General features: G+C 42.9%; 2 protein-coding genes across 3 annotated transcripts in view; both read left to right on the forward strand.

Annotated features, from left to right (window-relative positions):
- Positions 1-1,304: 1,304 nt before the first annotated feature.
- Positions 1,305-3,979, forward strand: fpr1 (formyl peptide receptor 1). Its single transcript, XM_060065867.1, has 2 exons — positions 1,305-1,436; positions 2,162-3,979. The coding sequence occupies exon 2, from the start codon at positions 2,173-2,175 to the stop codon at positions 3,301-3,303; it is 1,131 nt and encodes a 376-aa protein (XP_059921850.1). The 5' UTR covers positions 1,305-1,436; positions 2,162-2,172; the 3' UTR covers positions 3,304-3,979.
- A 5,325-nt stretch (positions 3,980-9,304) lies between these two features.
- LOC132468138 (zinc finger protein 808-like) overlaps positions 9,305-12,996 on the forward strand; it is a 37,803-nt gene continuing 34,111 nt past the window's right edge. The window contains exon 1 of one of the 2 annotated variants that reach the window (XM_060065809.1): positions 9,305-9,615. The gene's annotated coding sequence lies outside the window, so the exon portion shown is untranslated. The remainder of the gene's footprint in view (positions 9,616-12,996) is intronic. The other variant, XM_060065812.1, reaches the window with a different exon arrangement.

A 12,996-nucleotide genomic window follows, 5' to 3' on the forward strand; every position in this document is an offset into this window, starting at 1 on the left:
TTTTGTTGTTAGTCAACTTTGAATGGGATTCCGTTTTGAGATGAATGAATCATGTCTCTGTGTACGGTCAGAGTCTTACAAGATATATCCGATACAATCTTGTCAGCTTTAACCAGATATTTCCACAGAGCACTTGGAGGCCCACTGCGGTCTTCTGCAGATGTAAGCAGATGTGTTATGAAGGAATGAGAAACACGTGGGAGGTACATGGATTCGATCGGTTGGGGTAGGGCTTCCTTTCCCTTCTCTCTACATCATGTCAGGTTGATGTTCAGTCCCTTGAGGAAACATCCCCCCACCTTCGTGACTCGTTCTTGATCATATTATATTCTCATGTTCTCTTACTATTGTGTTCACCAACCGTTCACACATTTCTGAAATCTTTCTAAAGCATCTCGGACATTCAATCTTTAACACTGAATGCATGCACTGGATTGGTTGTAAACCTGCCAGGGAAATAAGGGAAAGAACATTGATTCCAAAAAGCCATAGTCTGAGTGTTTATAGATGAATTTTATTATTCCTAATAAAATAATGATATCCTGATTAGACAATGATTGCAGCGCAATAATATAGAAAACAATGTTTTATTATCCAGTTGAATACAATTACCCTCTTTTGCATTTGCAAACATTTGCAAAGTTTTGTTTTTCTGAAATGTCTGTTTAATAAAAAACTATTCTCTGCAGGGCAAAGAAATCAAAGGTTCTGTCTAGTGTTAGACAGATGTCACCGCTATAATAACATACATTAGTACTTCTGGATGAAACCTGATTGCCTTTGTGTGCAGGTCTGCGTTAGAGACAACAGCTCAGTGGACAGTGTCAGCAAGGGAGTGGCCCTCCCTGTTGGCAGCCCTAAATTAGTGACAGATGTTGTGACTCTCACTTACTTTGAATTACAGTGGAGCCAGGGGATGTTAAAATGCGTATGGCCCAAGGTTGAGTCAAAACAGTCAACCCAAAACCATCTCGTACAACCTCAACACGGGCTCAAGCCACCCACAGGGGACCCGCTGGCTTCTAGGACACTACAGTTGTCCTCTAGTCTTTTCAGCCTGCATCTCCTTAATCCCTCGTTATTTTGATAGGTAACCTATAAACACTGTTTTAAAAAAACGTATAAGTTAAGTATATCTAAGGTTTAGTTTATAGTAGTTTTTATATCTTCAAATTACTATTTTTTATAATGAATGCTTCCTTAATTCCTTAAGAATGGTATAGGCTTAATGTGGCTCGTTTTGAAGATTTGGGGCTACAAATGAAATTATTTGTAATTGTTCGTATTATACATTGATGTAGGAGGTTAGTACCGCCCCGGCGAGAAGGGTTGACGTCACAAAGTTTCTAAGAGCAAGAAGAAGTCGGTGCCTCGCAGCATTCAGTTGGACTCAGACAGTTGTCCTGCTGGTCACTACTTCACACCAGAAACAATAGGTAAGTGAGACAACAACAATATTGTGCATCATACAATAGTAACAGAAGGGTATTGATCCATCATCCGTCAAGGAAAATAGTTTGACAACTATTACAAATAGACAAAGCAAAGCATCGGCTATATTTTATGTTCCTGGCAGCCGGTTTCTCCAGCCATATAATTAACATTTTTGTTTTGCTCGTTAGTCAATAATTGAATGTACGTAAACGTAAATATATTTACTATAGATCTAGGCCTACTTGAAAAGTGTTATCTAAAAATTCGCATGATCAAATTAAGATTTAGATCTAGGCTATAGAAAAAGACTATGATGTTGACTAATTGGCAAGTTTAACATTACATTTAAATGTACCTTTTCTCAAAAGATCCATTCTCAAATCTATATGCAGGCTTCTATTTAAACAAGACCTCAATGTAATATTTTATTTTGATTGAAAAAGAACCCCCCGTTTCATAAAGATCTAACAGTAAAAATGTGTTTGTAGGCTAAAATCCGAATGTTTTCATATCGTAGGTATGTTTGTAAGAACCATAATTGTATTAATTAACAAAAGTGTCATTGTCCTGTACATTTTTCGTCAATTGTCCCAACATTTCGCACGCTCCTTTGAAAGTTCTTGAACTTGAAGACCGTCACAGCCATCTGGTGGTCAATGTTAAAACATGACGAATGGATAAATTGACCAAATGAGAAATTATATTTTTTGTTTAATTTGCTATTCAGGTCTGAAGACAATGATGGACATCATAAGCACTACACCCTACTATCACAGCAATGTCACAGACCTGTCTGGGGGAAACGGTTCTTTTGAAGAAGAGTATGAAGACGAGGATGAACATGCTGAGCTCAGGCAATCCCTTAACATCATGTCGATTATTGTTTACTGCCTGGCCTTTGTTCTTGGGGTGCTGGGAAATGGAGTGGTCATCTGGGTCACTGGATTTAAAATGAAGAAAACGGTCAACACAATCTGGTTCCTAAACCTGGCTGTGGCTGACTTCCTCTTCACAGCATTTTTACCGCTGAGCGTGACGTACACAGCAATGGATTTCCACTGGCCGTTTGGCAAATTCATGTGCAAACTCAACAGCACTGTCGGCTTCCTCAACATGTTTGCCAGTGTGTACATTCTGGTGGTGATCAGCATCGACCGATGCGTGTCTGTGGCGTGGCCCGTTTGGGCTCAGAACCACCGGAGCGTTCGCAAGGCCTCCTGCGTGAGCCTGGGCGTCTGGGTGCTGGCATTGTTCCTCAGCTCTCCGTACTTCATCTTCAGAGACACCGGAGCATCTTTCAACGATGAGGATATTATCAACTGCTTCAGTAACTTTGCTCTCTCAGATGATTACGAAACCCCCGCCGTGAACCAGCTCCGCCAGTTTCGCCACCAGGCGATGACCATCACTCGGTTCCTCCTCGGGTTCGTGGTTCCCTTCACCATTGTTGTGTCCTGCTATGCGGTCATAATCCATCGCCTTCGGAGGAACCGCTCTCTGGCAAGGTCAGGGCGACCTTTCAAAATAATAGCGGCTGTCATCACAGCATTCTTCCTGTGCTGGGCTCCATACCACATCATGGCTCTGATAGAGCTGGTTAACCACGTAGCTGCAGAGTTCAGTGAAACTTTGGACCATGTGACCACTATCGGGGTCCCAATCGCCACCAGTCTGGCATTCTTAAACAGCTGTCTGAACCCCTTGCTGTATGTGTTTATGGGCCAGGACTTTAAGGAGAAGATCCGCAGGTCCATCTTGAAGGTGCTAGAAAGTGCCTTCCAGGAAGAGCAGTCCCGATCCAACACATACACAAACTCAGGCTTCACGAGTCGCAGCAAAGATAGGTCCTTCTCTGATGCTGAAGTATAGGATGGTTGACATTTACAAACCATTTCAGATTATAATATCAAGACTTTGCTTCATAAAAAAAACTGTAAGTAACTATAAATTATTAACATGAACCAGCCGCAGAGAAGATAAACAAATAGTGCTGTTATGAATAGATCATGCTGTTTATGTATCTATATGCCATATGAATTTTCATTTACCATACGAACATTTTTATACACACATGCATACACATACATACATTATGTATGTATGCATGCATGCATGTATGCATGTATGTATGTATGTATGTATGTATGTATGTATGTATTACATACATGCATAAATATATGCATGCAGAAGTATTTTGATATGCGTACATTGGTTTACATACACCTATTGTGTATGTTACTGTTATTGACAGAAACGTTATTCATTGTGTTATAAACCTTTCACTATAATTGTTGATCTTTTTGTTTTCCATTTTTTTGATGATTGTGAATATTTGCCCACATTTGTATTATTGTTGATTTTGTTGATTTTAGAAAAAATTGTGTATATATATGAATGTCATTGCATGCCATTCAGAACAGCCCCCTTACAGAATATATGTATATACTTCACATTTATTCTTTGAAAAAAGTTTTATGTTTACTTTTGTTTAATTAGGTCCGTTTTAATCCTTGATCAGTAATAAATCATAAATATATTTCTGAAATATTTGTGTGTGTGTGTGTGTGTGTGTGTGTGTGTGTGTGTGTGTGTGTGTGTGTGTGTGTGTGTGTGTGTGTGTGTGTGTGTGTGTGTGTGTGTGTGTGTGTGATGGAAGAGTTGTTTATGTTGGGGGCTGGAATTATGGAAAGCCAACAGGGTCATACCTTCCCCACCATTTGGCATTTGAAAGCATTATTCCGGTACAACACGTTTATAAACGATGCCAGGAAATGTTCAGTACATTAAATTGAACTGCTGTGTCTGTGGGACTGGCTAAAAGAAACCTAACTCTAGAAACGAAGTATTGGGATAATGCTTAGTGTTTTTTTTCTCCCGGCTTGAGAGAAAGTGATATGGAAAAGCATCGGCCGACATTCCATACGACACAGAAACTGGAACCGGAGCTCTTGAGGCAATGTTTTTATTCCCTTAACCGTGTACCCGGTTTCACCAGAAAATTATATGAAACGGTCTAGTGGTAAAAAAAAAGTAGAAAGAAAAGAAGCTGCGGAAGACTGAGGAAAAATTACACTGGAAAGGGAAAATCAGCATTTTAAAGTGTGCCTCGGTGAGCACCTTCAGGACCCGAGCACTGGCAGAGAGTAGTGACGCTTGCACAGAAGCATACGGCCGACATCTTTCTTTATTCTGGGTGGAAATAGTAACATAGTTAGGCCATTAAATGAGTTTATGTAAACATTTTTCTGCGATAAATGTGCATTTTACTTTCATAATGTTCGCTCGGTGAATGTGAAGGATGTTTGGTTTGATAGTTATGACGAAGAGGGAACGCACCACTCACTTGCATGGACAGCGTCTCTGGTTGCTAAGCAACCTCAACGTCTTTGCGGATTATCTCTGCTGATCAACACTACGAATGCTGGAAACATACCAGACACACCATGTGAAGTTATTTAACCCGATTATTGTTATTTATATCCGAGATTATTTAATCTAACACGATCTAAACTCTATCATGCACCCAAACACGGCGGCGTTTGGGTTTCCTACCTCGGACTCCTTAAAGGCCTAAATACACAGGCGCCGCAGCGGCGTGTTAAAAAGTATGCCCCCATTATTCCGGGTGTAGGCTACTAGCCCACACCGGCGCCGACTAGCTGCGCGGCAGCGTTTCGCGCCGCGCCGCCTAACCCTACATGCCCACTACCTCCGTCAGTCAACGGACGTGGGAAGGCGTGGCTGACTGATGGGGGAGTAGTCTTTGCAGAGGCATCCGTCAGCCAATAAAATCGCTTCGCCGGGTTCTTCCCGCTACTTCCTGCTTGTTGCGATGCAAGATGACCCGCTTTCCCGCTTTCCAGTATCGTCAGAGCCCGAGTCGCGTCACAGTGCTTAAATTTGCATACGCGATCTGATTGGATGACGGATCCGTCGCTGCCGAAAAAGTTGAACATTTTTCAACTTACTGACGGCGCCGAAGGCTCCAACGGAACGGACGGATCCACAATGCATTGCGCGTCCGTCCCCATTCAAAGTCAATGGGGATCAGTCAACGGACGGAGGTAGTGGGCACGGGGCGTAATTAGTCTTCGAGCCAATGTTCTATTCCCTAGCGTCGCCGCCCCTGAAAAAGCGCTTTGTAAAAGCTGGTTTGTACATCCCGGGTCCCGTAGGCACCTCAATATCTACCCCTCACCACTGGATGAGAAAGGAATGGAGAAACAATTCCGAGAATGGACGATGAGAGACTGGTCGTCGAGGTGGAAAAATATGTCGAATTGTGTGACCAAAGTTCCCGTCATTACAAAGACAACTCCAAAAAGGACATTGCCTGGCGAGCCATAGCTCTGGAGATTGGCTCTTCAGGTGAGAAATCAACAATGGTGGACTAAGTACCCAAACCATTAACCATAATGGGAAATAGATGAAATCAGGAGTCCCACCATTTGATCAAGGTGGGGTTTACACTCATGTCTTTGAGCTTCTCTAATAGTATGTGAATTTGCACTGTATTAAAAGCTGAGCTGAAATCAACAAATACAATTCTAGCATATGCTTTTGTGTTCTCAAGGTGTTTGGAAATAAAGTGCAAGGTGAAAAGGATTGCATCATCAGTACTGCATTCCTGCTTATACGCAAACTGGTACACGTCTAACTTTGGCTCAACATCCTTCATGAGCAGTGACACAACAAATTTTTCAAAACATTTCATAACAATAGAAGTAAGGGCTACGGGACGGAAATCATTGTTTTCTGTGGCACAGGGCTTTTTAGGCACTGGAGTTATAATTGACTTCTTCCACAGAGCTGGAACTGTGTGAATGTTAAGTGACTTTTGGAATATTGGACACCATGCTGTTGTTAGTTCCTCTGCACAGCTTTTGAGTAAAAAAGCTAGCCGTCTCGTTATCACCAGGAGAGTGAAGCGCCAACTTGGAAGGCTGGCGTCCGAGGATTCAGGAACACACCATATAACCACCTCTTAATGGTGTGATCCAGTTGCCTCGGACACCGGCCATCTGAGTTTCATTTGGGGCGTCATTTCCGGTCTCGGAGCACGGCGTGGAACACGCCATAACTTACGGCTAATGCTACGGCCACACCAAACGCGTTACTCGCGTTGGATAAAGGCTCGATTCCAGGCAAGGCAACTTCATTTATATAGCACTTTTCATGCATGAAGCAGACTCAAAGTGCTTCACATAGAAACATTCTCATACAATAAAATAGATAAGTAAAAGAAAACACAGGCAAAGCTCAAAAATGCATTGTCATGTATTAACTGTCTCTCTGGTATCAGATCATGTATTAACTGTCTCTCTGGCTTTAAGGAAAAATAACATTAAGTGTCTCGAGCACTCAAATAAAATACACTGGCTACTGAATCCAGCACAGCAATAACATCACTGTATTTATCCCGAAGGATAAAAAAAAAGTATATTTATATATATGCAAAAGAGTATACCAGAGAGGGATAATAACTAGATTATAGGTCATCATATAGGCTGCACCATATGGTTCTGCCATTGCACACTTGGCAGAAATATTGGCGTGCCTCTCAGGATCTGCACGGAGCTCCTGTACCAGATTGTGGCATACCCCCTGTTCTTGTCTCCATTCATTGATGGGGTGCACCCAAACCCTTCGTCTTCTCCTTGCCCGCCTACAGCGCAGGAGAAGAAGGGCAGCCCCCCTCTGTCTGGCAACAGTTATTTGTTCGTTTGAAATAAAAAAAACTCAATAAAATGTTAAAGAGCTTGCTCAATTAAAATGGATAACTACTGGCTGCATACATGTAAATGTGTGGCTATGTTAAGGCTATATAGATGGATAGATAGATATTGTATTGGTCCCAATGGGGATCAATAAAGCCATCCAGGAGCTCAATACAATAAATACACACAATAACAATTGGCCTTAAAAGGTGACTGCACTATATACTAAAAAGGCTTAATAGAAGGTCCTGCAGTTATTGAGATTGTTGATGCAGATGAATAATTGCAAAATATAAAATAAATAAGAAATGACAGTAAATAAAACGATAAAGTGCCCTACAAACTAAGTTGATCTGATGCTTGAAAACATACTTTCACTGCGCAGATTATACATTTTTCTAATTATTCAGCCAAAAATATGGAAAATAAATAAACAAGGCTACAATAGGCTACTCACCCATTGCGTTCCGTCTCTTTGCTGCGGTTGATTGATAGGTGACTGATTTTATACTGCAGCGCGGCCGTCGCGCCGCCTCCTATTGGTGCTAGGGGCGTGCTTTTGACGCGCGTAAAATGCGCGCCGCACCGCTGCGGCGCCGGTGTGTGGAGGCCTTTAAGGTGCGGACACACCAAAAGCATATCCCGCGTACCATGTACGCGCGTAACGCAGCTAAAATGTTGCTTGACCATTTTGTGTCAAAAATGGTCCTACCTACGCAGCTACGCGCCTGTGGCTGCGCTGGATTTAGGAGTCCGAGGAAGGAAACCCAAACGCCGCCGTGTCTGGGTGCATGATAGAGCTTGAATCGGGTTAGATTAAATAATCTCGGATATAAATAACAATAATCGGGTTAAATAACTTCACATGGTGTGTCTGGTGTGTTTCCAGCATTCGTAGTGTTGATCGGCAGAGAAATAGTCCGCCAAGACGTTGAGGTTGCTTAGCAACCAGAGACTCTGTCCATGCAAGTGAACGGAGCGTTCACTCTTCGTCATAACTATCAAACCAAACATCCTTCACATTCACCGAGTGAACATTATGAAAGTAAAATGCACATTTCTCGCTAAAAATGTTTCCATAAACGCATTTAATGGCGTAACTATGTTACTATTTCCACCCAGAATAAAGAAAGATGTCGGCCGTATGCTTCTGTGCAAGGGTCACTACTCTCTGCCAGTGACGTCGGGTCAAGCTCCACGCTGATTGGCTATTGCGGCTAAGTATCACGCGTATGAGCGTAAAAAGTTAAATTTTTTGAACTCCTCGCGTACACACGTATATATACGCGCCTCATACGCCCCTAACGCGAGTAAAATGTTGCTTGGTACGCATGATACGCGTGTACGCTACGCACCTCATACGCGCGTAAACCAATGCTTCCCTATGGAAAAATTGCAGATTTTATACGCGTGGTACGCGGGTAACGCGTTTGGTGTGGCCGTACCTTTAGGCCTTGATTCCACCGGAGGCGTACGTGCCGCGGGACGGCTGCGCCGCGGTCACCGCTGCTGATCGCTTCCACTATAATCAATGGGACCATTTCCACCGGGCGCGCCGCGGAACGTTTCAGCAGCGTCCCAGGAGCGGCGTGCCGCGCTGCGGCGCTATCTTTCCGTCCAATTCTATTTTTGCTGCCAGCCGCTGCTAAACCGCGTCAATTTCGACAGAGCAGGTCGAGCCGGGCAGGAAGTGAAAAGTAAAAGCCATAGAGCATCCGGTCACAAAATAAAACACAATACTCAGCTCATGTAACTTCACATGAACATTATTACGTCATGACCGGTGGGTCTCAGAGGGTCGGCAACGTGGACGACGAGAGACTCATTGTCGAAGTTCAGCAACATGAAGTCATTTATGTACCAAATCATCCTTTTTATAAGGAAAATTTCAGAAAGGACAAAGCGTGGCATTTAATTGCAATGGTTTTGGGAGTGGAAGGTGAGTACATTAGGTTTAGGATTATCGCGTGATCTCGCGTGAATACGGCTGGCTCGCAAGGCAGCGCTACGCTGCCGTTACGCGCCCGGTAGGAATGGACGCAGGGCAGAGGACGCAGCCGTTCCGCGGCGCGTACGCGTCCGGTGGGATCCCGGTAGTCAACAAGGGGGCGTGCCTCCGAGAAATGCCGCAAGAAAGCTGGGAGATATTCGACTTTCGACTCGGAAGTCTGGCGTCCGAGGATTGATGAACACACCATTACGTATGTTAACGACTTGATGGGTGCGCAAGCGCACTTCCAGCCATGTCCGTGAAGTCCGTTCTTAATGGTTCAACCCAAGTTTGCTTTTAGTTTATCCCGTTTGTGTTGACTTTCCACGATCCCTTTTACCACCATCTTGGATTATGCTCATAACAGAACCAAACGTCTCGGCCACAGTGGATAGTCTACAAAAGTGGATTACCGCCTAACATATTTATGACGATCTGGACGACTTCAGGAAAAGTTGTTCAGCCCTCTGCCGGGTAAGTCATGTTTTCACATAACGAGGTGTTGCACGATCGATAAACGACTTAAAGTATAACTGGTTTTCAATTTGTTAGCATGCAAATCCTTGTAGTTCTGTATCTTTGTCTGCTACCGGGGGCATTAAATCCTCCCGTTTGAAGAGCTATTTGATGAATACCATGGTAGAGCTAACCCTAGCACAGTCAATTGCGTACACACAATTCAGTAGTGGTTCGTGGTAGAAGACACCCATGGTGGTTTTCCGTTTCGGACATATTTGCGTTTATTTACGAGCCACTGCATGTTGTTGTCTCAATATAAAGTCAAATGTTTAAAACCTAATGGATGTAATGAACGTGCAATTAATATTTTATGACCCCGGACTTCTGAAAGAAAGTATAACGTGTACAAAAAAATAGTCAAATAGTAAATATGAATCTCATGTTCCTCTGATAATCGCTTCTTGGATACCATAAATGTACTGAATAACTAATGTTCTTCAGCGTCTGCTTACTGCAGAATTCGCATTGACAAGAGATCCAGCGCCCTAACGTTACACTAGTAAACGATGTATTAATACTGATTAAAGTTGAACAGCTATTATGACGATCACTGTATTGAACAAATGAATTTCCCCGAACGGGTCATTGTAATGCCCAAATGATGCGTAAATCCTTGTGCGAGGCTGCCTGGGTCATTCGTTTCTCTTTTGAATTCGGTGGCATGGCTGGTGATGGCAATGGTTGTGTAGAACACATGGATGTGATATAACATGGACGTATACGGGATGCCCTGACCAAAATGGCAGCACATCAGCATGTCGACAATTTAAAGGCTGCGTCCGAAATTGCATCTAGCACACCGAATACTAGTCGAGACTAGCAGGATATGTCCAATATCGTATTTAAAGAAGCAATGTGTTACATTTAAACTAGGTTATCAATTACAATTACCTGGACATCTGTATTCACTTCGGATACATAGTGATTTCAGTAAATATCCTATATGTATTTATTACACGGGTCTCCTCAATGCCGTGGAATGCTCGTTCGACTGCATGGTCCCTTCACAACTTCCGGATAATTCCGGTGAATAATTCACCGTTGCTAAGCAATTGACGTTCATTACATCCAAACTGTACGTTCACACCAAAAGCTGTAAGGCGATTATGCAAAATCGCCGAATAGCTAAAAACGCAACGCTGTCCAAAATATTTACAGCTCATATCGCTCTTGCGATTTTTCTTTTCCATTTAAAGGAGCCGCGCTTTTTGCCTGCACGCTCGTAGTTGAGGCAAGTGCTGCTGCTGATGCCGAGCCACAAGAACACAAGATAGTCATACATTTGGTCAATAGAAAAATAATAAAAAGCATAAATACATGAAACACTGAATAACTAAAGCGATTGCTTATGTGCCAGATTATAGCTTAGTTGATCGTGTGTGTGTGTAGTAGTGTGTGGGGTTGCTTATTATGGAAAAGATCCGCTCAACGGGAGCATTTGTGGCAGGCAGACACACGGCAAACTGACGAATCAGAAATCGATTTTTGTGCGGTATCTCCCTGCTTCTGAAATGCGCGCACATCTCCACCCACCGCTCGTCCGCTGGATTCCATCAGCACTGTGCGACCATCGAGTGTTGCGTAATGCGGATTGCGTATGCCGTCATACATTGTTGAAATCATATGCTGGAAGCCTGGATGCTTAATTCTTTCTGTGTTTTTTAGTTAATGATCGGGCTATAATAAGACCACGTTGGCTATGCAATCGCGGACAAAGGGGTATAGTGGTTGGTGGAAACCGGGACATCTGAGCTCGGGACACGCCACTCAAAATCTCACGCACCATGATGAAGGAACAAATGTGTGGTAGGAACTAGGCACTAAAGTTCTTGTGTATGTTTACTGGGACCCACGCCGGCGAGTGACATCTACATTCCGATGGGCTGAACGACACCCCATGACGCTCTTATGATTCTACTTCCGTTCGGCAACTGGGGCCAGATTTTGATAAGAGATGCCCATTTGGTGACGTATGGTTTACTAGTGACGCTTATGAACATGGCGGAACATGAACGTTTTACTCAATATAAAAGGATCAACCATCATATCACATACTTGACTATTGTTTGACATTGTAACCGTCTGTTGGCATCGACTTTGCTTAGTTTTAGCTGGTAAGCTCTAGATAAGGGCAAGTGCAACTTCCATGCAGTGGCAATACAATGTGCTTCTCATAAATAAAAGCAAAAGTATAGTAGGTGATAAGCTGCAAGGGAATAAAGGCGTTTCGAACTTGAAACTGATCCTGCTAAGTTCTGTTTAGTTCAGACTTTTTTTTATCGAATTAAAAAAAACCCTGCTGTGAAGAACTTTTAGGCCATGTTTATACGTAGTAGGGTATTTCTAGAAACAAATTTCCCCCCCTCCGGTCTCAAAAATAACATTGTGCACACAACAGCGTTTTCGAAAAGTTGTCGTTTACAAAACTCATAAATACGCCGCCGAGCGCCATTATAACTATGCCAAACCTATGGGCCGCAGTGTAGGGAGAAGGATAAAGCCATGAAAGCCAATCAGAATCCTCAGAATCAACAACAACGAATAACACAAGCGTCTTCCTGTTCCTTTCATAGGGCACTCATATGACGTTAAGCATTTCCTGGCGCATAATGTGACGCTTCAGAACCTAAAACCCTGTTTTTCCCCGTTGACACGTCAACACATAACCGGCGTTTTCAGAAATCTCCACTTTGGCCGCAGTTTTTAGGAATGATCGTTTTCTCTGATTAAAAACGGCGTTTTCGTTTAAATGAGAGGCCAAACCACGTGGAAATATCTGTGTTTCCCTTTGTGTAAACGGGGCCTTAGATTACCAACACAGCGCACATGAAGCTGTCGGGAACACGCGTAAGCGTGAGACATCACTGGCGAGCCGTCTCGTTATCACCAGGACCGTGAACGTGCCTCTACTTGCTGCTGACTGAGCACAGCGTTATGAAATAGTAGATCAATACGCCGCTTGTATTCTTTACAGAAATTTCAACCATAGCAAAAAATAAACCGTGTTTAAAAAAGTTTCTAAAATGTGTCGGAAATCTATGGAGGATCAGTCTTTACAAAGTTTCGCAAGCGAGATACAATGTAGCAACTATGTTGTTCAACTAGTGATCAGACGCAGCCTTGTGTGGTTGCTATATAAACTAATTAGCTGCAGCTGAGCTTACGTTATTCACCGTAGTTCTAAACATTTCAACATGTAAAATAGACCATGTAATGGCTGAATAATTTTGTTAACCATTTATTACAAAAATATATTTGGAATAAGGAATGCATGTTTGATCGATCGTAATTAAAGGGGACTACTTTTTGAGGGAGATGAAGTCGAACAGAGTATAC

This window comes from Gadus macrocephalus, chromosome 11, assembly GCF_031168955.1.
Source record: "Gadus macrocephalus chromosome 11, ASM3116895v1".
In the NCBI taxonomy this organism is placed as follows: domain Eukaryota; kingdom Metazoa; phylum Chordata; class Actinopteri; order Gadiformes; family Gadidae; genus Gadus; species Gadus macrocephalus.